Consider the following 23,718-nt stretch of genomic DNA (forward strand, 5'->3'; position numbering starts at 1 on the left):
CAGATTGATCAACAGGGGATGGAATTCCTGCCTCCTAAATCCCAGGTTCCTGCCTGTATGTGAGGCTGGGGCATGGTCCTGCACACATCCAGAGGTTTGCTCTTCTTAGATGCAGTTTTGCTCACATTTTGTCCATATTTTTGTTGTAAAAAAAATGTTTCCTTACAAAGTCTAATATATAAATCATTCATCAGTGGCCTTCAGCACATGTGTGTCCTTTGTCCTCAGATGTCAAAGTGCTGTTCCATGGACATCAGTCCACGTAGGATAACCTTGGCAGGGAGACTCAGTGAATTAATTTTTAATCACAGAACTCCAGAATGGGTCAGGCTGAAGGGCTCCTCTGCAGTCACCTCCCTGCTCCAGCAGGGACATCCCAGAGCACAGGTTTGTGTCCCAATTGTTCCGGAATATCCCCAGAGAGGAGAGTCCACAGCCTCTGTGCTCAATCTGCTCAGGGCTGGAGTAGAAGCTCTGCCTCCTGTGCTGGGGGAATTGCTGGGCTCAGTCCCTGCCCGTGGCTCTGGGGCCATTGCTGGGTCTGGAGCGGAGCCCTCTGACCTCTGTACACAGGGACACCCAGGGACACCCAGGGACACCCAGGGATAGACAGGGCCACCCAGGGCTGAGGCCCCTCTCCCTGGGGCTCCTCTCCAGGCTGAGCAGCCCCAGCTCCCTCAGCCTTCCCTGGGCACCGAGATGCTCCAGGCCCTTGCTCAGCTCCAGGAGCTCCTGGCCCTGCTGTGCTGAGGAGCCAGAGCTGGGCACAGCACCCAGAGGTGTCCCCAGGGCTGGACACAGCACCCAGAGGTGTCCCCAGGGCTGGGCACAGGGGCAGGTTCCCCCCTGACCTGCTGGGATTGATTGTGGTACCCCAGGATCCCGCTGGGCACCGCTGGCCGGGCACAGATCACTGTCCCTCAGGATCCCACTGGGCACCGCTGGCCAGGCACAGCTCGTTGTCCCTCAGAACTCCCAGATCCTTCCCCCAGAGCAGCTCCAGCCGGTCCCCCAACCCGCGCCGCGCTGGGGCTATTCCCGGTGCTGAGGTACTGCAGGCAGCGCTGCCGGGCAGTCAGCACGCTGCTGCCCTGTGGGTCATTCCCGTGCTGTCAGATTATTCCCGGTTCCTCCCGGGAAAGGCGCCCCTGGGTCCCGGCAAGGCTCCCGGGAAAGGCGCCCCTGGATCCCGGCAAGGCTCCCGGGAAAGGCGCCCCTGGATCCCGGCAAGGCTCCCGGGAGCGGCCCCTCAGCGCGCAGCGCGTGGCGCCCCCCAGCGGGCGGGCGCTGCCCGTGCAGGGCGGGCCCCGCCCCACCGGCAGCCAATGGGAGGGCGCGAGGGCCCCTCCCCTCCTGCTCCGCAGCCAATGAGGAGCCCCCACCCCGCCGAGCCCCCGGAGCGCTGAGGGCCGGTCCCGCACAGACGCAGCCATGGCAGGCAAGGGGACGGAGGGGTTCTTGCCGCCCTTCAAGCACTTCGCCACCCATGCCATCCATGCCGGCCAGGAGCCCGAGCAATGGCGCTCCGGGGCCATGGTGCCGCCCATCTCGCTCTCCACCACCTTCAAGCAGCGGGCTCCCGGCGACCACGCGGTGAGTGTGGCCGCCACCGGGGCGCTGAGTCATCCACAGGGACACCGAGCCCCCTTCCGGGCTTGGGCACACGCGGGAGGCCGCGAGCATCCGGCGTGTCCCGGCCGGGAGAACGGGAGGCGGCAGGGCCTGGGCAGGGCAGGGAGCTCCCGGCGCGGATGTTTGCCCCCACGGCAGCTCCTGGGCAGACGCGAGCATCTCGCTGGGCCGGGAGCGGGGCTGCTCACGGGGCCCTTGCAGAGCCGCCTGGCCGCGATGCCGTGCCTGTGCTCCGGGACGGCCCTGCTGAGCGGCGGTGGCACCGGAGGAGCCGCTGTGGTCCCTTGCAGCCGGAGCCAGCCCGGGGCTCGCTGTTCCCGCTGCGGGCGGCCATCCGGAGCGGTTGGGATGAGACTGGGATGATTCCCGTGGGAAAGGCGGGGGAAGGGGAGCAGGGAGCACGCGGTGCCCCCGGGCTCGCAGGGACGCTGCTCCGGGGGCTGCCCGGAGCCGGAAACACGGGCGGCTCTCCCGGCCCTGCCCCCGCTCCAGGGCCCGGGCAGAATCCCTGTTCCACTACACACGCTTTGTGTAAGAGCCTCCTTCGGTCTTCCTTCCAAACCGAGGGAATATTTCTTAAGGAGTTTGTGGATGCCCTGTAGAAAGTGCTAGAAAGGTTTGACGGGACGTGGCACAAAGCTGCCACTCCTCAATCGGCACCTGCTCCAAACTCGCGTTGTGCTGGTGGCGCAGGAGGAATTTGCCTTGTGATTCCTCATTCCACACAGAATCCTAGCTGTGCTGAGGAGGCCCTCAGGAGGAGTCACGCTGCTGTATCCACATCCTGATGACAGGATCCATGCTCTTGCCGGGAGCTCTGCCAGAGCGATCTGCAGAATTCCTGACTATGAGGAAGTTGACATAAAAGAGAAATCCTAAAAGCAGGCAAATCCCAGGGTGCTCAGCAGGTTCTCTTGGTAACAACTGCGTGCATGAGTCTTATTTTCCTCATTGAATTTGCCCAGAATTTGCATAAAAGCTGTGACAATTGGAAACGTGTGGGTTGTCGAGCTGATGAGGGGAGTTGTCCGGTGCCTGTGGGTGTGATGGAGGTGGACACATGTTTTTCCTGAGAATTCCCTTCAGAGAGGCTGAGGAGTCTCCCTCACTGGAGATACCCACAGCTGTCTAGACATGATCCTGTGCCCTGTGCTCTGCTGGGCAGGGAGTGGGACCAGAGCACCTGTATGGTCCCAGCCAGAGCCAGCCTGGCATTCTCAGGGTGGTTGGACTGTGCAGCCCAAGCCCTTTCCCCCACAGATGGATGTCTGAGGAGAAGCAGGAGAATGTGGCTCCTTGTCCCAGTGCACCCCAGGCCCTTTCTCTGGCAGGGATGCCCCACTGCATGTTGTGCCAGGACAGAATCCTGCTGCTCTGCGAGGACCTGCATGCCCTCAGCCAGCGCTCTTTAAGGAACCTAGAACTGCTTTTTTCCCAGACTTTCCCAATGCTCTCTCTGATGTTTGTTTCTTATTTCCACCCCAGGGTTATGACTACATCCGGTCTGGGAACCCCACTCGGGATTGCCTGGAAAAGGCTGTGGCCGCCCTCGATGGAGCCAAATACAGTGAGCACCTCATGGGTTGGACAGGGCTTGGAGCAGCCTGGGACAGGGGGTGGCACTGGGTGGGCTTTGGGGTCCCTCCATCCCAAACCATTCCATGATTCCCTCACCACAGCTCTGGCTGTTGGCTGTGGGCAGGAGCAGCTCCAAGGTGGGGAAGAGCCCAACACTTCTGGTTCAGCAAAGTCCAGCTCCATGCCTGGGTTTGTCTGCTGCTCCCTCACTGTGGCTGATGCCTGGGCTGAGCTGGATCCATCCTTGTGCAGCAGCACTGGAGGCAGTGGGAGCAGGCAGCCCCTGGCCCCAGTCCATTCCCAGTGTGTCCCAGTCCATTCCCAGTGTGTCCCAGTCCATTCCCGGTGTGTCCCAGTCCATTCCCAGTCCATTCCCGGTGTGTCCCAGTCCATTCCCAGTGTATCCCAGCCTGTCCCAGTGTATCCCAGTGTCCATCCTGGTTCCATGCTGTCCACATCCATCCCCTGCTGTCACTGGCTCCACGTTCCCAGTGAGGCAGTGACAGAACAGGTTCTTTGCAGAGGCCAGGGGAGGAAGGCCAAGGCAAGTCTGACTTGTTGTGTCACATCAAACACTGATGATCCTTTCTCTTCAGGCTTGGCTTATTCCTCTGGCTTAGCAGCTCTTTTGAACATCTGTCACCTGCTGAAGTCAGGGGACTCAGTTATCTGCATGGATGATGTCTATGGAGGTGGGTACAGCACCCAGTGTCTTCAGCCTTCTTTGTGCAGGGGCTCAAACGTGTCTGTGGCTCTCAGGAACTCTGAATTTCCCCTGTAGGACCCCACTGTTCTTTGAAGCCTGTTTTTATCAATCCCTCTCCCTCACAGCTCCCCAGTGCACCCAGCTCTGCCAGAGTCCCTCTCTGAGCAGGGTGAGCTCACTCCAGTTCCTGGGAGCTTTCCCCTCTCCTTGGAGCCTCAGCCTGGTTTCTGCAGGGCTGAATTTCATTGCTCCTCCTCTGGCTTGGTTTGTTCCAAAGAAAGGGTTTCTCACAAAGGAACCTCCCAAACATCACTCAGATGTTCCCTTCAGCTCCCAGAATCCACCTCCATGTCCATCCCTTCCTGCTCAGATGGAAAACTGAGTCCCTGGGGATCACCTTGGCAAAAGGACCCAACCAATGAATTTTTAATGCAGGCAGTGTTTCTGGTAGTGAGTGCTGCACATCCATTGATCACCTGCTGGATTCTTTTAATCTTCCCAGGGAAAGGCTTCAAAGACAGGAAGGAATCATTTTTATTGGAGTGATGGGAAACAGTAGCTGGAGTGTTCCCCTTGGTTGTTCTTCTCTGTTTAATTTCCTGATCATAAACCCCACATTGATTTCAAGTACTTCCCAAATCACTCTGATCCCATATTTATATTATTACTATTTCATAATCACTCAATCTGCAACAATCTTTAAACTTGGTTAAGTTTTAACAGTGATGCCCTTCACTCTTTAGAATGTGCTGATACCAGGTGCAAAGTGCCTCTCTGGACTGCTGCCTTTAGCACCTGTTCTATAAAGAAAATATAAATGTGCCATGGATGGTGTGCAGCATCAAGCTGTGCCCTCCTGACTGTCCCTGCATGATGCAGGAGGCTGCAGAGCAGGCAATGAAAGTTAAGGAAGTTTTTCATTTTGTGATTTTTGGGTTTTTTAAGGCACAAACAGATACTTCCAGGAAGTAGCCTCAGAAAATAATTTGAAAGTAACTTTTGTTGACTGCACAAAGCCAAAATGCCTGGAAGCTGCAATTACACCAGAGACCAAGGTAGGGGAGAGGGAAGTGGCTTTTAAAGGGACGTTAAATTGTTTTATCCTTGCTCCTGTTGGGGTCGGGGCTGTGTTGAGCTGAGGGGGCAGCCTGGGGCACAGCTGCATCCACCCTATCCCCCTGTGCCCTCATGGGCACATCCTGAGAAGGGCAGAGCCCTGCAGAGAGGAGGGAACAGGACAGAGGTGAGGAGGAGCCGGGGGGGCTCCGTGGCACTGCTGGCTGATCCCTGCCCCAGGGGAAGGGAGCTGTGCTGGGCAAGGCTCTGGGAAAGGCTCTGTCCTGCTGCTGAGCCCTTCTCCAGCTGGGATGGCACAAGCCCGGCTGCAGGGAAAGCTCCCTGGGCTCAGAGGAGCCGCTGGAGCCTCCCCTGGCTCTGGCAGGGCCACTGCCCGTCCCCAGGGCCCAAAGCCACGGGGAGCTGCCAGCACGGGGCACCCAGAGCCCCTGGGACTCAGCCCAGCGCTGGGAGCTCTCTGACCTGGAGTTGTTTTGGGTTTGTGCAGCTGGTTTGGCTGGAGAGCCCCACGAACCCCACGCTGAAGGTGATCGACATCCAAGCCTGCGCAGAGGTGGCGCACAGGCACCCGGGGGTGCTGGTGGCCGTGGACAACAGCTTCATGTCTCCATATTTCCAGGTGTGTCACTGCCCCAGGTCAGGGGGATTGGGATGGGGTGGGAAAGGGATTGTATCAGATCTGTTTCCTAGGAGACCAAGCTGAGCCCTGGTGTTGTAGGTTTGAAGTCACTGTTTTTGCAGAGTGCAAAGTGCCTGCTGGGTATGGTGATCTTGCTGAATTAAGAGAACTTGGCAGAAAATGTTGCAGCTCTGCCGTTGGCCTGGGACATGCCAGAGGCTTGGGGATTTGCCCTGCAATGTGTTGTTCACTTCAGAATTCCCAATTTCCTCCAGAAAGGGCTGTGTGGAAGAGCACAGGGTGCTGGTTAATGTGTCTGGAGCAGCCCAGTGTGGAGGGAAAGCCAGCGCTAATGATTAATTGGTGGGAGCAGTAGGTGAGGTACCACACTGGGCTAAGAAAAGGAGAATTTCACAGTCATCTGTCCATCAATGTTGAGTGTAAAAGTCCTTTTCCATTATGGTTCTGGCTGGGCATCTCCACATTCCCTGGGTGGGAGTCTGCATTTAGTGTGGCAGCAGCAGTTTTGGCAACTGCCTGCTTTGTTAAGTTTTAACAGTGATGCCCTTCACTCTTTAGAATGTTCTGATACCAGGTGCAAAGTGCCTTAATTAGTGACTGATTAAAAATCTGGCACTGCTCAGCCCCTCTTGCCCATCCAGCTCCTGGTTTGTCTCCCCTCAGGAGGCTCCTGGGCAGAGCACTGGCACTGAGGGGAGAGAGCTGCCAAAGGAAGCTCCTTTGCTCTTGCTCTCAGCTCCTCCAGGGCAGGATCTGCAACAGCTGGAAAGCAAAGCAATTCTTTTGCTGTGCAGCTGGAGCCCCTCATTTCCCATGGAAATGCCCTTTGTGGGCTCCATGCCATGGTGTGTCCCTGCCCCAGCTCAGCTGCAGAACTGTTTTCCCAGCTCTGCACTGTGTGTTGGATGTGCTCAATCTCTTCTCTCCCTGGAGCCTGTGGCAGTGGGAGCAGTGCTCTTGAATCACATTTTCTTGTGCTTCCCTTGAGTTCAGAGTGCCTCCCTGTACTGCTGCCTTTAGCACATGTTCTGTTGTCATGCTCAGGTTTTTGTGTTTGTTTCTCCCCTTGTTTATCCTGTGTGAGCTCAGAGCCCTTGGAATGGCTGGGGATGAACCCAAACTGGAATGATGATGTTATTTTCCTTTCCTTTCAGCGTCCTTTGGCCCTGGGGGCTGATATTTGTATGTCTTCTGCAACCAAATACATGAATGGTGAGTGTGAGAGTTCAGCTCATCCTTAGGGCAGGGATGGAGGGAGGCTGGGAGGGTGGGGAGGCCCCTGGATCCCTGGCAGTGCCCAAGGCCAGGTTGGACCCTGGGGCTGGAGCAGCCTGGGGTGGTGGGAGGTGTCCCAGGGGTTTTATTTACACTGGGGCTGATCCCATTCTTGTCCCCTGTCATTTGCAGGGCACAGTGATGTCCTCATGGGCCTGGTCTCTGTAAACAGGGAAGATCTCTATAAGAGGCTGAAAGTCCTGCAGTACTGTAAGTCCAGACAGGGAATTCCTGACAGGAATCCTGTTCACATCCACAGCTCTGCTGGGGAGGGTGGGCATGCACACAAGTGGGAAATCAGCCTGGAATGTAAATTAACAGAGCTGGGCAAGCTCAATAAAACAGTCCCATAAACTGAGAGACTTTGTCTCCCCTTCCTGAGCACTCCAGGAGAGCACTGGGGCCCCTCCTGAAAGCACTGAGGTGCCACCTGCAGCCTGGGGGGTTTGAAACTCCCTCAGCCATCAGGGTGTGCCCAATGCAGAATTTTCCTGCCCTGGATGATTCCAGCAATTTTCTGGCCTCTTCATTGTCAGGAATAAATTCCTGTGCAGGTTTTGCCCTCTGCACTGAGGGTGCACTGTGCCCAATAAATAATGTAATCCTTGAGGCCTGAGCCTGTTAATTGGCCTCATTAATTGGCTGCCCAATGTGGGAGATGAGGAACAGAGATTGCCTTGGCTGTCCTCCCACTTGTGCCAAGGTCAGCAATGCTGGAGGTGAGGATGTGTTTGGCTGTGCTGAATGCAGAACACCAGTGTTGCTGTGGAATCCTCTGGAATTCTGTGTGATTCTGTGGGATTCTGTTCCCATTCCCACAGCCCTGGGAGCTGTCCCCTCTCCCTTTGACTGCTTCCTCTGCAACCGTGGGCTCAAGACTCTGCACATCAGGATGAAGCTGCACTTCCACAACGGCCTGGCTGTGGCCAAGTTCCTGGAATCCCATCCCAGGGTGGAGAAGGTCATTTACCCAGGTGGGTGAGCAGGGACTGGGGAGCTGTGGTGCCCCGTGATGGGCTGGGTGAGGCTGAGCTGCCCCAGCTCTGCACTGGAATTCACTGGGAATTCTCCCAACTCTCTCCATTCCAGGGCTGCCTTCCCACCCTCAGTATGAGGTGATGAAGAAGCAGTGTGCAGGCTGTCCTGGGATGGTCACCTTCTACATCAAAGGGAAAAAAGAAAATGCCTCTGCCTTTCTCATGAACTTGAAGGTAAAACAAAGTCAATAAAATCACCCTCAGAGGGAGCTGAATCTGCCCTGCTGACGGCAGGGTGGGGTGGCTTTTCTTGCCAAGTCCTTTGGGTGTGTCCCATAAATCCCACTATAAATCAGGGATAATTTGTCCATGGGGTGAATGGGAGGGAACAAAGGAACCCCTCACTCATCCCCCTGGGAGTGTTTGTTTGTTTGCTCCCAGGGTGAGGCGTGTCCAGCTCAGCTGCTGCTGGCAAAGGCCTTTCTGCAGGGCTGGGCAGCTGGGGCTGGTGCAGCTCTGCTGGAACATTGCAGAGTGCCCTCAGGGGGAAAGGCACTGAGGGAGCCCCTGGCTCTGGGAATGCTTGGCTGGGTCCTTGGCCCAGCCTGTGCTGGTGTTTGGCCAGGTGTGCACTCTGCCTGTGCCCATGTTTGTGTGCTGAGCCCACTCCTGTAACGACTCCTCTCCCTTTCTGCCGTAGGTGTTTAGCTTGGCTGAGAGTCTGGGCGGCTTCGAGAGCCTGGCCGAGCATCCGTGAGTCCATCCTCCCATCCTCAGAGCCCCAAAAAGCTGCAGAGCACCACGAAGTTCCCACAATTTCCCAGCCCTGTTTTTGCTGTTTTCCCTTTAGCTAAACTCAGGGGCTGCTGTGCAGCACAGAGCCAGGGGAGACTCCAGAGGGAGGGAATCCTGTGGGAGGGCAGAGATTGAGGAATTTCACCTGGAGGGCTGAGGCACAGTTGGTGTCCATGAAGGCAATCCCAGCAGCTGCAGAGTGCTGGGATGAGGAGCAGCTGGGATGGAGCAATGCCCTGCTCCCTGCTCACACGAGGGGCACGGTCACTGTGTGCCCCCAGCTGCCTCTGGGCCCTGGCAGGGCCTCCTGGGCCTTTTAAACTGCTCAAAACAGCGTCTTCATGGAATTGCATCATTTCACTCCAAGCCAGCCTGCTTTTGGAAAAGGTCCATGGAAATGAATGACTGTATTTAAATGTTAAATCGTTTCACTTACTGATTTCACAGCAAGCCTTGAACCCCTCCAGCAGCTGAAAGGAGCTGGTGCCAGTGACAGCACCAGGGAAATCCCTTCTTGCCTGTGTCCTGTGTAGCTGGAGAGAATAAACCCTCCAGAGCCCTTTGGGGCACTTTGAGAAGGGATCTGAGAAACCAGGAATGAAACCAGGAGATTTTATTCTGGAGGTTGCACATTCCCCATGTGCAGAGCCTACAGAGCTTCTGTAGAATGAAAGAGCAGCTCTGGAAGGAAGGGCAGTTGGAGTTTCTCCTTTGTCAGGTCCAGATTTTTAAGTATTCACTTCTTGTCAATCATTTGTGTCCTGCAAATATGAGCTGGAGATGCAATTCCCTGACTTGTCAGCATTCCCAGCATTTCCAGGAGCTGCTGCCAGGAGCTCTCTGCATCTGTGGGGTCACACAGCTGGCACAGAGGGGGTGTCAGATCCTGCTGCATTTCAGGGCTGCTGGCAGGGAACCAGCTGGGCTGGTTTTACCAATCCAAGTCCCAAATTCTTGGGATAAAGATATTTTTGTCCTTTCAGGGCCATCATGACCCACTCCTCAGTGCCTGAGGCGGAAAGGAAAACTCTGGGAATCAGTGACACCTTGATCCGCCTGTCGGTGGGGCTGGAGGATGAGGAGGATCTGCTGGCAGACCTGGACCAGGCCCTGAAGGCTGCGGTGAGTGCAGAGTTCCTCTCCAAAAATCATCCCCAGGCAGCCTTTCCCAGGGGCTGAGCCCTCAGCTCCTCCCTGATGGGCCCTGGGCTGGGGAGGGAAAGTTTCCCTGTGTGCAGCCCTGCTCAGCACAGCTCCCCATGCATTCAGGAGAATCAAATGCTAAATGTGACTTTAATTTATGAAAAGGAGATAAAAATGTGTGGTTGATAGAGGGGCAGAGCACACTGACCCCTCCCTTTCCTTCCTGCAGTTTGCATAAACCTTGAGGGTCAAAAAGGACCTTGGAACTGGACATGGCTGTGGACGAGGACACGGAAAACCAAACCCCTCTTGCTTTGCCTCTGGGAATTCCAGCCTGGGTTCCTGGGTCTCTCCCTGGCTGTGCAGGGTGTGCTGGGCACAGCCTGGGCTCTGCCTGGAGCCAGGAGCTGTGTGGGAGCAGCCGTGGGCACCCCGGGAGTGTGATCCCAGTTCTCCCAGCAGAGCTCAGTGCTCCTCCTGCTCCTGCAGGGTTGGGGGCACAGGGGCTGCTGCCCCTTGCTGCTCTCGGGTCATTCTCTGCTCACCCATCAGCTCAGCTCAAAAACTTGATGGCGCTCAGATTTATTTTAATTAAGTTAGAAATTTGCCTAAGAGCTTTTTCTTCTCTTGATGTTTTATTGAAAATGAAGTGAAATCAAATACCTGGTAAATAATAACTTTCTAAAGAATAGTCTTAGTCTCTTTTAAGAAAAAACCATGTGCTGTGGAAATGATTGGAATAATTTTAATTAAAACACACTTTTCCTTTCCTTGCTTATATTCCTGTGTGCACGTGCTCTTTGTGTTCAAAATCAGGGGATGATGGAGTGACCCTGGAGCTGTTGGGATTTTCCTGTGGGAAGGCAGGAGGGGAATGGAGCTGAGGGGAGAGGGAATGGAGCTGAGGAGGGGCTGGAGCTGAAGGGAGAGAGGGAATGGAGCTGAGGAGAGAGAGGGAATGGAGCTTAGGGGAGGCTGGAGCTGAGGGGAGAGAGGGGAATGGAGCTGAGGAGGGCCTGGAGCTGAGGGGAGAGAGGGGAATGGAGCTGAGGAGGGGCTGGAGCTGAGGGGAGAGAGGGGAATGGAGCTGAGGAGGGGCTGGAGCTGAGGGGAGAGAGGGAATGGAGCTGAGGGGAGAGGGAATGGAGCTGAGGGGAGAGAGGGAATGGAGCTGAGGGGAGGCTGGAGCTGAGGGGAGAGAGGGGAATGGAGCTGAGGAGGGGCTGGAGCTGAGGGGAGAGAGGGAATGGAGCTGAGGGGAGGCTGGAGCTGAGGCTGGACCATTCTGTACTGGCCACACCCAGAATAACCTTCATTGCACAGAGGGATTAAGCCCTGACAAAACCCGAGTGAAGGTGTTCCCACCCAGCCCTCCTCATCCCACAGCATCCCAGACTGGGCTGGGTTGGAATGGACCTCAGAGCCCAGCCAGTGCCACCCCTACACCTCAGGAGCAGCTGTGACATGCGGCGGGGCCAGCTGTCCCAGCACGTTAATGACTGTTAGGGAACGAAATGAGGTCCATGAATTTCTGTAATCACCGTTAATCACAGCAGGGTAATTAACGCCGGTGAAAGTGCTCGGGCCGGGATCCGAACCCGCGGCCTCAGCGTTCCCTCAGCCCGGCCCGCCCAGTGACGTCACGCGCCGCGTGCGCCCGTCTCGGCCAATCAGCGGCCGCCGGCGGATTCGAACGGCGGGGCGGCGGCGGCGGCCGTTGCGCGCGCGGCGGGGCCGGCGGGGGGCGCTGCGCTCCCCGCCTGAGCGGCCGCCATGGCCGTGCCGGGGCCGGGACCCGGACCGGGGCCGTACCGCGCCACGAGGCTGGTGAGCACCGAGCGGGGCTGGGCGGAACCGGGCCGGGCGGGAGCCGGGGGCGCGGCTGCTGCGGGTGGAGCGGGGCGCCCGTGGCACCCGTGCGAGAGCCGCCGGGCGGGAGGTGGCTCTGCCCCTCGGGCCTGCTGTCACGACAGAGGGTCTTGGGGATGCGCCGTGCCCGCTGCCGCGACACCTGGGTGCCCTGGAACCCCCTTCCTGCTGTCGTGACGGTGCTCAGGGACACCCTCTGCTCGCTGTCGCGACACGTGGCTGCCTGGCGCCTTCTGCCCCGGGTCCGTTTTCTCGGTGTGCGGGTGCGCGGGGCCGCCACACGGGGGCGCCCTGGGACATCCCATGGGACGGTGTGAGGGTGCCCTGGCACCCCCTGCGCTCTGTGGCGACATTGGGCGCGCAGGGACACCCTGTAGGACGATATGTGGGTGCCCTGGCACCCCCCTGCGGTTTGTCGCGACATTGGGTGCGCAGGGACACCCTGTAGGACGATATGTGGGTGCTGTGGCGCCCCTCTGCTCTCTGTCGCGCTGTGGGTGCCCTGGCATCCCCCTGCCCTCTGTCGCGATATTGGGTGCGCACGGACACCCCTACCCTCGCCACATGGGGGTGCCTGGAGACCTCCCCCGCCCAGCCCTCTGTCACATAAAGTTGACGCCCCGCTGTCGCGACATGCCGCGGTCGGCGGGGGCTGCAAGTGGCGGTGCCGCTCGGTGTCCCCGCAGTGGAACGAGGTGACGCGCTGCTTCCGGGCCGGCATGCCCGTGCGGCGGCACCGGCAGCGGCTCCGCTCGCACGGCAGCTGCTTCACGGCGGCCGAGGCCGCGGACTGGCTGCACCAGGTGCTCCGCAGCAACAGCAGCTTCGGGCCCGACGTCACCCGGCAGCAGACGGTGCAGCTCCTGCGGAAATTCCTCAAAAACCACGTCATCGAGGACATCAAGGGCCGCTGGGGCGCCGAGAACCTGGAGGACAACGGGGCCCTGTACAGGTACTGAGTCAGAGTTATCCCCCGGGGCCGCGGGTTGGGAGTTTTAGTTTTGTGACAAACGCCAGTCACTTGTTTTTAAAGTTTTAACAATTTAGTAGTAATAAAATGGTTATAAAAATAGTAATACAATCAGAGTCATGATAATTTGGATTAGGGCAATATGAGACAATAGAGACGAAGAGTTACAGACAGTCCAGGTACCTTTTCTGAGCAGCACAAGCCCCAAAAATGGACCCACGTTAGCAGAGGATTAACCCTTAAAAACAACAGCCTGTTGCATATTCTTACACCTCATCCATGATGCATAAATTCCATTCAAACACAGGATTCTGTCTGGTCATCATCAACTTCTTCCTCTGAATCCTCACAGCGCCTTTGAGGCAGAAAAAGTTCATTTCTTCTGATAATGGGGCAATAAATTGTCTTTCTCTGAAAGACTGAAGTGTCCTGTCACTGCTATCTCACTGCAAGTCCTTTCTTTAAAAAAGTATCCTATGTAGCATAGTTTCAATTTTAACATTGTTATAACCTAAAATTCTATGTAACACACATTACTTTCTAACACAACACATATAACATTCATTTTAATATTTGCAAAAAGCCAATCATAAAATACATGCATTTTTCACAATTTAAAATGCTTAGATTTGCAAAAAGAGCTTTGTTTGGGTTAAACACCCTAGGTAACAAGTTAATTAGCAGCACAGTTTTTCTCCTCTGAGTGTTTTGCTTCCCTCCTGTGTGTGTCCCTGCTTTTGTCCATCCCAGGTTTTTGCTGGAATTCAAACTGCACTCCAATGCTTTGGAGTGAAGCCAGGGTGCTTTGTAGGAGCTGCCTGCTGGGTTTGCTTCTCTTGGGCCTTTTACACAAAGCCTGAGTGGGAAGCAGAGCCAAGCACTCTGAAACCAAAGGTATTCATGGCCCCACTTGTCACGTTCTGGGCTCAGGCTGTGCCAACACCTTCAGCTGCACTTTGGCATCATGAAAAGCAGCCTAAAGCTAATTTATCATATGATAAACTTAAAACAATATTTCCTAACAGAGTCACACTGCTATGGACTCAGAGGTTTTGTTTTGTCAAGTCATTTATTTGATTACAGATCAATTCTGGATGTATTTAACATCTCTCCCGTTCATTACAGATTCCCTCCAACCTCTCCAGTCAAACCTCTACCAAGCCCACCAAGGGAGAACTTGGAAAACTTCTCTGGAGACAAAGGAAAACTTTTTAAACTGCCCAGCTCATCCAAAAGGGGTTTGAAGAAACAGGAGTTGCTGCAGTCTGTGGTAATAACTTCTGTTCCTCACAGCAGTGTGGTTGGCTTGCATTGTCTTTAGTCTTTAAAATTTAGTGACACTGCTCTGTTGTGGCATCTTCCCTTAAGAAAGAATAATTTAGACTTAAGGAATTTGGAAATAGTAAAAAATAAATTTTTATGAGAGGGATTTTTACTTTGTTTTGGGTTTTCTTTGTTTTGTCTCAGTGCAGAATTATCCCTGCTAAGGGATTTTAAAGTACTGGGAGGGTTGAAAGGTGAAGTCCTAGAAATGATCTGCACAGTGTGGCCTTGTTGAAATTTAATTTATTGTTGGGGGACAACTAAAAGGCACAAATAATTTAATTGGTCATCTTTCAGGAGAAGATGGAATGTGTGTCTGGCCCTTGATTCAGCTGATATTGGCATGCATAAATTCTGAATTTAGGTTCCACTCCTAAAGGAGAATAATTCACATATTAATACATCTGAATTTGAGGTGTTTTTAGCTTTTAATTTCCTGGTTTTGGATTGATCAGGAGTTTTTCCCCATTTCTTTTTGGTTGTGTGCTTCCATTTCAGTGCTGAGGCTGCAGGTTACCCCCTGGCTCACGTGGAATTTAATGTTCCACAGAGTGCCCTGTTCTTCTAATTCCAGTTTTCTGTAATTTTTAATTGCCTTCAGAAGCTCGTTTGTCTTACAGTATAAACCACTGATTTTCAGGAAAACTTAGCAAGACCAAAAGCTGATGTAGCAGAAGAAAAGAAGGAAGGCACACAGCAAAGGAGGGAAATAACACAGGAATATGTGCAAGAAACATGGAGAAATATCATCCAGATACAGTGAGTGAGGAATTACACACAGCACCTTCTCCACCATTTGTTTTTAATTGTTAAAACTATGTTTAAAATTTAATTTGAATTTTTGAAGGGTTTAATTTTTTTCCTGTTGTTTACACAGGTTTTCCAATCTGTTTATTAACTTTACTGCATTTAAGGAATTTGTGATCAGGTGCTGAAATCTATTTTAAACACCTCAGGTGCTCCTCCTTGCTGAGTGTTGCTGTTTGTCCCAGGGTAAAGTGTCCCCAGTTGTCCTGGAAGGGAGAAGTTACCACACAGCACCGTAGCTCACCAGAGTTTGGAATAGTATGGAAAGAACTTGTTTTCCTTCATCCCTTGTAAATCTTTGCTCTCTTCCTGCCCAGTCTGCAGAGCATTTTGGGACTGCCCTCGCTGGAGGAGGTTCTGCAGCCAGCCCAGATCGTCCCTGAGTTTGTCATGTACAACATGAGCAACACCAGCAAACACGGCGTGGTCGTCCTGCAGGACAAAGCAGGTGACATTTATTTCCCTAGATTTGCTTAACAATTATTTGTTTATAAATAATAATTCATCTGTTTCACAGTCTGTTGTTTCCACTTTTTCCCCAGCCACAGCACAGCTCAGGGACCTTCAATCCCATCCCATTCCATGGCAGGGCCACCTTCTCCTGGCCCTGGGCACTGCCAGGGGCAGCCAAAATTCCATCCCAGCCAAAAATTCCTTCCCAATATCCCATCTAACCCTGCCCACCTTCACTTGAAATTACTCCCCTTTATTCTCTCAAAATTGCATGTGGAGCAGGATTTAAAATCAGTTTTAAATTTAATCTTTTGTGCTGTGGGTGTTATTTAATAGGTGTGAGCCATTATTAGTTGTTAATTATTTGGGCTCATGTCTAAATGATGCTTTTATGTTTGGATTTCAGAAGACCTCCCTCACTGGGTGCTGTCAGCCATGAAGTGCTTGGCCTACTGTAAGTCACTGAAGAGCTTTTGAGTTCCAGAAACCTCTTTTGAGGGTTGAAAGGGAAATATTTGTGTGTGTGAAATCAGCTGTGATGTTTCAGTTCACAAACCTGGGGGTGGTTTCCTCTAGTGCGATTTTTCAGGAGTGAAAGGGACTTTGCTTTTCCAGTCCTTGGCTTTTAGCTGGACCCAAACATTTCCTACACTTCATATTAAACTGGGGAGATCCATTTTCTTTGCTTTGTAAACAATCAACTCTCAATTAATTAGATGAGTGCCTCTCAAATGAGACCAGAGATAATGAGCTTTTTTATCCATGTGCTGAACTTCCTTTTGCTCAGGGAGCTTGAACTCCCTGTGGGAGAAGTGGGATCTCTGTGCTTTGGAAATGAAGGCACACACTAAGAGTGGGTTAGAATTTTGCTGGGGAACCTATGAAGAGCACAAATTAATTTTGCTTTATTTATTTTCTTGGTGTGGAACAGAACTGAGCACAGCTCTCTAGTGGCTGCCTGGAATCTCTTACACTGCTTTTGCTTACAAATTGTGCCAAATACAATATTTGTGGATTGCTGATAGCATTCTTTGCTTGTGGAAGAAGAATAAATTTAGGCTGATCTTCAGAAATTTCTTTTCTAGTGGGACTGTGGATTTTTGGTGTGAATTTCCTTTCTTCCCCTCTTTTCAGGGCCCAGGAACAAGGACATGAGCCAGGACACCTACAGTGGCTTTGAGCGGGATGTGTTCAGAACAGTTGCTGATTATTTTCTCAGTCTTCCTGAGCCATTGCTTACTTTTGAATACTATGAGCTCTTTGTTAATATCTTAGGTATGTATGAGTTTAGAAACCATCAGGGAAGCTCTGAGCTCAGATCAGCTGGGGACAAATGTGATTCAAAGCAGAGCTCGGCCTCCTGGTGTGTGTGGGAGCTCCAGTCTGAGGAGGATCATCCCTGCTCCATTCTGTATTAGTGTTAATTAAAATGGACTTCTGCCTCATGATTTCCCATTTAAATTGCTGTTTCAGCTCACATTCTAAATATTCAATAACAAGAACTTCAGAAGGTGTGCTTGTTCTGCCTGCTCCTCACTGTTGCAGTGTTACCTGTCTTTGTTCTTGCATGTTGGATGCAACTGCCTTGTTAAATTGCTTTGGGACTGAACTAAAGTCTTCTTAATTAATATCTTAATTAATATCTTGACTTTGTTGTCTGTCTGCCCAGTTAGCAGCTCTCTGAACTGGTTCATTTTCACACCACTTGCACCTTTAACATCTCTTTCATTCCCTGATAGTTTTGTGTGGCTACATCCAAATTCCTGATCTGGGCAGTGGAAATCGTTCTGTCCAAGAGGAGAAATGTGACCCTCAGCCTTCAAAACCTCCTCCCTTGAACTCTTTCAAGTCCACTGAGTGTCTTCTCCTAAGCCTGCTCCTCAAAGAGTCTGACAAGAAGGAGGAAGGAGAAGCTTCCAGGAGGTTTTCCTCAGAGGAGCTGAGAGCCCAAAAGCAGCACGGGAAGAAATGGCAGCAGCACAAACTGCCACGGCAGCAAGGGAGTGCTGGGAGCCTGATAGGAGGGAGCTGCCAGAATCTTGCAGGACCCAGGAACGCCCAGGAGCCACCTGGAGCGTTTAGGACAAGGTGTTACTCCTTGGAGAGAATTGGATGTGATAAAGGAGGACGTGCCCCCCTCAGGGCAGGGGTGAGCGCCAGCTCGAGCAGTGCAGAGCTGCTGCAGGAGCACGGAGGGAGCTCGGTGCTGCAGCCGGGCTGGGGCAGCTCAGGGACAGAGCCTGGCCCGTGTCCCTGGGCCGGGGACAGCCAGGGGCCGGCGCTGAGCCTGCAGGGCAGGAGGAGCTGCCGGAGCTGCAGCGCCATCAACAGGCCCAGCGCCGAGATCACGGTGCGGCCCCGGGGCACCGGCGGCTCCCCCGCGGCCATCAGCGTCCCGAGGAGGCTCTGCCGGAGCAGCACCGAGCTGGCAGCACGCTCGGGGCCCCCCTCCCCTCGGGTGCTGCCTGCTGCAAGTAAGGGCTCTCTGCAGCGTGCTGTGCTGCCTTGTGCGGCCTCACTAACCCTGCTTCCTCACCTCTGCCACTCTGCTAGCACAGGCACTGAGCATGCAGCTGGGGGTTCTAAAGGAAATCTGCTGGCATTACTGTTTAGGCTGCTGTAGCTCTGCTAACTGTGTGTAGTATCTCTGGAGTATGAGCTCAGTCTGTCAGGGATTGGCCTTTCTGCTCAGGTGAGTGATGGGGACAGGGAACCTGCACACACCTGCCTGTTGGAAATGTCTTCTGTTCTGTAAATCTGTATTTTCTGGGAATAATTAGTGTCAGTCCTTAGTTGTACTGTGGTCCTAATTGCACCACAATGGAGGAAGTTGAAGATGACCACACCAACAAAGGCCTGTACATTCTCCTCTGTGTTACAGCTGATTTCTCTGGAACATAAATAATCACACAGAAAAATAAGAAATCTGTGATACTGAGGTAGAAACATGCCGGAAGCTGGTTCAGATCTTAATGCCAGCTGTCTTTGTGGTTGGCTTGCAGACCTGCTGCAGCCTCACCTGGAGAGGGTTGCAGTGGAGGCCCTGCAGATCTGCTGCCTGCTGCTGCCCCCGCCGAGGCGCAGGAAGCTGCAGCTGCTGCTCAGGATGATGCACAGGATCAGCGGCAACGTCGACATGCCACGGCTGCACGATGCCATGGGCACCAGGTCCCTGGTAAGGGCAGGAAAACTCTTCTTAGAGGAATGCAGGGATTCCTCAGCCTGATTTCCCACCCTGCTGCTCTTTGGAATCCTCAGCCTGATTTCCCACCCTGCTGCTCTTTGGAATCCCAGACTGGTTTGGGTTGGGAGGGACCTTAAAGCCCATCTCATTCCAGTTTAATCCTGGTGTGCATTAGGTTGGCCCTGCAGGATAATCACCTCACTCGTCTCCTCCAATTGAGAATTTAGGTTTGGGTTAGAAGTAGGAAGAAATTCTTTATTCAGAGGGTGGGCAGGCCCTGGCACAGGTGCCCAGAGCAGCTGGGGCTGCCCCTGCATCCCTGGCAGTGCCCAAGGCCAGGCTGGAGCAGCCTGGGACAGTGGGAGGTGTCCCTGCTCCAACCCAAACCATTCCAGGGATTCATTCTACAGTCCTGTGAAGATCTTCAGTTTTCTATAGGTTAAGCCTTTCTCTGCTACCACCTTTTACAATATGTATTTTTAATTGAAAGTGCTGTTCAATTCCAAAGAAATGACTTTAATTCAGCTGAGGGAACAATGATGACTTTTCCTCCTTGTGTGACCATACTTGGAAGTTGTTTTGGGGGGATTTGAGCCAGTGTACAGTGCAGAGGAGGGAAATCAATCCCGCAGCTTTCTGCACTGCAGCTGTGCTGAACTCTTGCAGCTGATCCAGACGTTCTCGCGCTGTGTCCTGCGCTGTGCCCAGGAGGAGGACCTGGATGAGCTGCTCTCCACACGCCTGCTGGCCTTCCTGATGGACCACCAGCAGGAGATCCTGCAGGTGCCAGCTTACCTGCAGGCTGCTGTGCAGGATCACCTCGAGTACGCCAGGAAGGCTCAGGTTGGTGCCGTGAGAGCAGTGCAGATTCATTTGTTAATTGCTTCTTCTGAAGTTGGGAAAATGCAAATAACCCCAGGACATGTTGAATGTGTAGGTATTAATTACAATGTTTTGCAGCTTGTGAGTGGCTGTGGGTGTTTATTAGGTACTTAATCCAACAGTACAGAATCAGTTGAGTGCATGCAGAGCCCTTTTTTCTTCCAGTGCAAACAGGAAAAAGAAGAAATTTGTGCCATCTTGCCAACGTATTCCTACTGCAAACAAATCACTCCTCAGGAGTTTGAAGAACAAAAGGTCTCCACCTCCCAGGCTGCAGTGGCAGAGCTCCTGGAGAACATCATCAAGGATAAAAACCTCTCTGTGAAGGAGAAAAAGAAAAAGTTGAAACAGGTGAGGTTATTTCATCTGCTTGTGCAGTGCCTTTGTGGGGCTCAGGCACCAGAGCCTGGGGCAGGAGAGGAGCAGAATGTGCTGAGAAATGTTTGTGCTCCAGAGCTGTGAGTGCTTCATGTGCTCTGCTTGGGATTTTAAAGATGGTTTTTAATGCTGCATCCTCTGGAGCCAGGCTGGGAGAGCTGGGAATGCCCAGCCTGGAGAGGAGAAGGATCCAGGGAGAGCTCAGAGCCCTGGCAGGGCCTGCAGGGGCTCCAGGAGAGCTGAGAGGGGCTGGGGACAGGGATGGAGGGACAGCACGCAGGGAATGGCTCCCAGGGATGGATGGGACATTGGAATTGGGAATTGTTCCCAGCAGGGTGGGCAGGCCCTGGCACGGGGTGCCCACCCTGGATCCCTGGCAGTGCCCAAGGCCAGGCTGGACACTGGGGCTGGAGCACCTGGGACAGTGGGAGCTGTCCCTGCCCGTGGCACTGGATGGGATTTCAGGTCCCTTCCAATCCAAACCACTCCACAATAATGCAGCCTTTGACTGGCAGCAGTGTTCAAACAATGATGGAAAACCAGGACAAATGTTCTGCTGGAGCTCCTGCTCTCCATTCAGTGATTCCTGATGGAATTGCAGCCTGGATTCCTGTGCTGCACTGGCCATCCAAGTCACCATTAACATGCCAGAGGTGGGGTTAAATTCAATAGGGGTTAAAAGCAATGACTTTTGGCTTTAAGAGACCAGACTCTCTCTGTTGAGAGTCCTGAAACATTCTTTTGGTGGCCTTGGCTGTGTGTTTTATAACATTTACAGTGCTCAAGATTATCTTGCACTTCTCTGGCCTACCAACAACTTGCCTAATAGTAAGGCTAAAGCACAGCAGTTCTGGCAGGATTTAATCCTGGAGGGTTTTTCTTTCTTTTGGCAAGTCTTCCTGCCCAATGGAATAGTTTTGTACTTGTCCTGGAATCTCCTAAGCGAGTCTTGTGACTCCCCTTTGAACAAGCAGCTTTTCAGGACAGCCACACTTGGCTTTGGTGCCCCTCCTGCAGCTCTGACTTCATGTGTGTTGTGGAAACTTTGTGGGCCTCTAAAAGTGAGTCTGGTTTGCTTCATCAAAACTTGTGAATCTAAAGCAGAATGGTGAATTATAGTTGATAAATGGTGCCAGTGCTGGAGGTGCCTCAGCAGTGCCAGCACAGGGATGGGCACTGCCCTGGGCCTGCTGGACACGTTCTGCCTGATGGGAAGTGTTGGGAATTCTTGGGAAGGGCCAAATCCGTGGCACTTTCTAGAGAGGCAGTTCCCGATTGCCTCAACAGCAGAAGTTACAAAAGTGGTTTGGATCCATCCGTGGGAAGGTTTGGCTCATGTCCAGATGTATTTACAGTTTTTCATCCCTCCCTGAGGCCTTGCAAGGGAAACAGGCACAGTGTCCAAACCACTGCTCTGATCCCAGGTGCTTTCATTTCCATGGGATCAGTGCTAAGCTTTCCTGGGAGAAGCCTTGGCTCCCTGTGGGCTAAGGGAGTTTATCCAGGGCGTTCCTGGAAGGCAGCTCTGCAGGCCCAGAGTGTGCTGTGGCACAGCTGGAGCTGTTGTGGGATTTCCCCTGGGGTTGCTGATCGTGGCTGCTGTGTGTGCTGCAGTTCCAGAAGGAATATCCCCACATCTACGGGAGCAGGTTCCCGAGGACGGAGTCGGAAGCGCAGCTCCTGGAGAACAAACCCACCCTCAAGCAGCCCATGCTGAGCCTCAGGAAACCCAAATTCCGCAGCCTCAGGTACTGATTTCACCCTCCTGAGCCACCTCTCCCTGCCTGCAGTCTGAGGGAGTCACCAAAGGAATTGCTGCAGGAGTTTGGTGCTGCCTGTGCTGTGGAAGGAGGAAATGTTTACATGGACACTGTGCTGGAAGGTGCCAAAATACCTTTTTTGGTGCAGATACTTTGGAATAACTTCTAAAAGAAAAATATTTATCTGTTTACAAATTATTACAATATATCGGAGTAGGAAAATGTAAAAATACACGTAAAGCTGTTGTTAACCAAAAATTTATATTTTTTTTAATGGGAAACTAATGATGTGCCTCTTGTTATAACCTTTGAATGTTTGTCAGGAATTTGTGCCATTTATTGTAGTTTTTACATGTGTGTGTTGTGACTAAGTGCCTTTTCTATTCTCAAAATGTTTGTCTTTAAACAAAGGAGCTTCTATGAGTTCAGAACCAGGAGAGCCAGTTCACCATAAATAAATTATCTCACTCCATAAATGCTTCTGTTCATATCATCTGTAAAACCCTCATCAGCTTTTTGATATTTATTTATATTAAAAGACTTGAAGTGTATTTCTGCATTTTCATGGAAAAGTCATTTTGGATCTGTTAGTGTGATTCTCAGAATAGGAGTGATGGATGATCCATTAGGGTCAGAGCAGTATATAAGTATATAAGTAAGAGCAGAATATACTAATTTTCCCTATTTTTCCCAGAGGTAGGGATTTACTTAATAATTATGATAAGATAAAGGTTCCCCTGCAGGAGTTGAAATCTGCAGGAATATTTTTGGGAAAGTATAATTAATAATAATTAATCTACTGCCTGGCTCTGAGATCCCAGACTGGTTTGGGTTGGGAGGGACCTTAAATCCCATCAGTGCCAGCCCTGCCATGGCAGGGACACTCCCACTGTGCCAGTGTCCAGCCTGGCCTTGGGCACTGCCAGGGATGCAGGGGCTGCTCTGGGCACCTGTGCCAGGGCTGCCCACCCTCACAGCCAGAATTCCTTGGTACATCTGTGATCCTGAGCCTGTCACTTCTCTCCCCAAAAATACCATTTTTCTCCTTTTTTTTGGGAAGATTTTGTAAAAGAGAAACCCGAACGAGCCTCATTTTACCCTGTGTTAATGATGCCTCATGTCCTTAATGAGGGTAACTTTGTGCTTTCAGGGCAGGGGCAGCTTGTTGGAGGTTTTTTCAGGGATGGCCTAGAAGGCAGCTGTGAGGAGCAGATTCTCACAGCCTGTTTCTGTAAACAGCAGAGGTTCTCAGGTTGTTTTTAATTACAGGTAAAAGTGGCAAACATGAAGGCCTTGAGAGCCTTGCACATCAGAGTTCTCAGGCAGCTTTCTCATAACAAGTGGATGTTCTATCTTTGGCTGTTTTGGGAAAGCAAGAGTAATTTTGAGAACCCAAATCTTGGTATTGGAAACATAAGGAGGGGTTGGTATGTTATCTCTGACCTGTTTTGAGCTCAGATTTTCCAATATGCATGAAGTGAATGAACACTGTTATAAAAGGTGCCTGATTGATGAATAAAGTGGAGTTGATGCTGACCAATGCAAGGTGGGTCTCTCCCTCCGACTTCAATAGCAGCTGTTCCTCCCCTGGAACATCTGTAACCAACTCCAGCACTCAGCACTGCCCAAACTTGCTTCCAGGGCTTCCCACCCCATGCCATGTTGCATAAATGCTTTGTTTATGTCGTGTTCCAGTTAAGTAACTTATTGGGTGAGAAGCTCACATTTCCAGGATTTGGCTTTCAAAGGCCTGCCCTCATTACTCCCAGTTCTTGATCCAGGTTATTTAATGTTCCCTTCTAAGGTTTTGACGGAACTTAGCCAAAATGGGAATAAAAAGAGAAATTATAATTATGGTTCTTGAATGGAAAGGGTTAATGGGAGGCCTTAATCACGATCTCAGTGCAGTATCCTGGTTTTTCTGTGAGAAGCCTTAAATGAGCCCTTGTCCAAGTGGAAACGCTGCCTTGAGAGAGGGAACAAGCAAAACCCCAGGGAAAGAGCCAATTGTGGCAATGTTTAATGTCACTTTCTGTCCCTTCACCCCAGTTTGGGTCCCTGGAGCTGTTTCTATATGGAAGCAGCACCTGAATGTATGTGGTGATAAAACACCTTCATCCTCTGCCTGTGGGGGGACAGCAGGAAACTGGGGCCTTGTTAATCTTTGAAATTGCTCTTTACAGCGCTGTTGTTTTCATAAATGTTGTTTTCATAAATATTTTAATAAATGAATTAAAAAAATAAACCATTCTTACAAGAGGTGGTTCCT

General features: G+C 52.2%; 2 protein-coding genes across 4 annotated transcripts; both read left to right on the top strand.

Moving 5' to 3' along the window:
- The first annotated feature begins 1,391 nt into the window (after positions 1 to 1,391).
- On the top strand, positions 1,392 to 10,603 carry LOC141729808 (cystathionine gamma-lyase-like). The gene is made up of 12 exons (XM_074545556.1): positions 1,392 to 1,593; positions 3,118 to 3,199; positions 3,807 to 3,902; positions 4,862 to 4,971; positions 5,481 to 5,612; positions 6,788 to 6,845; positions 7,041 to 7,118; positions 7,730 to 7,882; positions 7,998 to 8,119; positions 8,586 to 8,638; positions 9,664 to 9,802; positions 10,053 to 10,603. The coding sequence occupies exons 1-12, from the start codon at positions 1,432 to 1,434 to the stop codon at positions 10,059 to 10,061; spliced, it is 1,194 nt and encodes a 397-aa protein (XP_074401657.1). The 5' UTR covers positions 1,392 to 1,431; the 3' UTR covers positions 10,062 to 10,603.
- An 885-nt stretch (positions 10,604 to 11,488) lies between these two features.
- On the top strand, positions 11,489 to 23,669 carry DEPDC1 (DEP domain containing 1). Of its 3 annotated transcripts, XM_074545566.1 has the most exons (12): positions 11,489 to 11,650; positions 12,379 to 12,644; positions 13,788 to 13,932; positions 14,626 to 14,744; positions 15,110 to 15,240; positions 15,652 to 15,699; positions 16,380 to 16,520; positions 16,985 to 17,719; positions 18,248 to 18,420; positions 19,096 to 19,272; positions 19,477 to 19,662; positions 21,304 to 23,669. In XM_074545566.1, the coding sequence occupies exons 1-12, from the start codon at positions 11,597 to 11,599 to the stop codon at positions 21,442 to 21,444; spliced, it is 2,316 nt and encodes a 771-aa protein (XP_074401667.1). In that variant the 5' UTR covers positions 11,489 to 11,596; the 3' UTR covers positions 21,445 to 23,669. The 3 variants fall into 3 exon arrangements, with proteins under 3 accessions (XP_074401667.1, XP_074401668.1, XP_074401666.1); XM_074545567.1 differs by lacking the exon at positions 16,985 to 17,719 and having other exon boundaries at positions 21,304 to 23,667; XM_074545565.1 differs by lacking the exon at positions 11,489 to 11,650 and having other exon boundaries at positions 11,774 to 12,644.
- Positions 23,670 to 23,718: the final 49 nt, after the last annotated feature.

The sequence above is a fragment of the Zonotrichia albicollis genome, chromosome 8, assembly GCF_047830755.1.
Source record: "Zonotrichia albicollis isolate bZonAlb1 chromosome 8, bZonAlb1.hap1, whole genome shotgun sequence".
Taxonomy (NCBI): domain Eukaryota; kingdom Metazoa; phylum Chordata; class Aves; order Passeriformes; family Passerellidae; genus Zonotrichia; species Zonotrichia albicollis.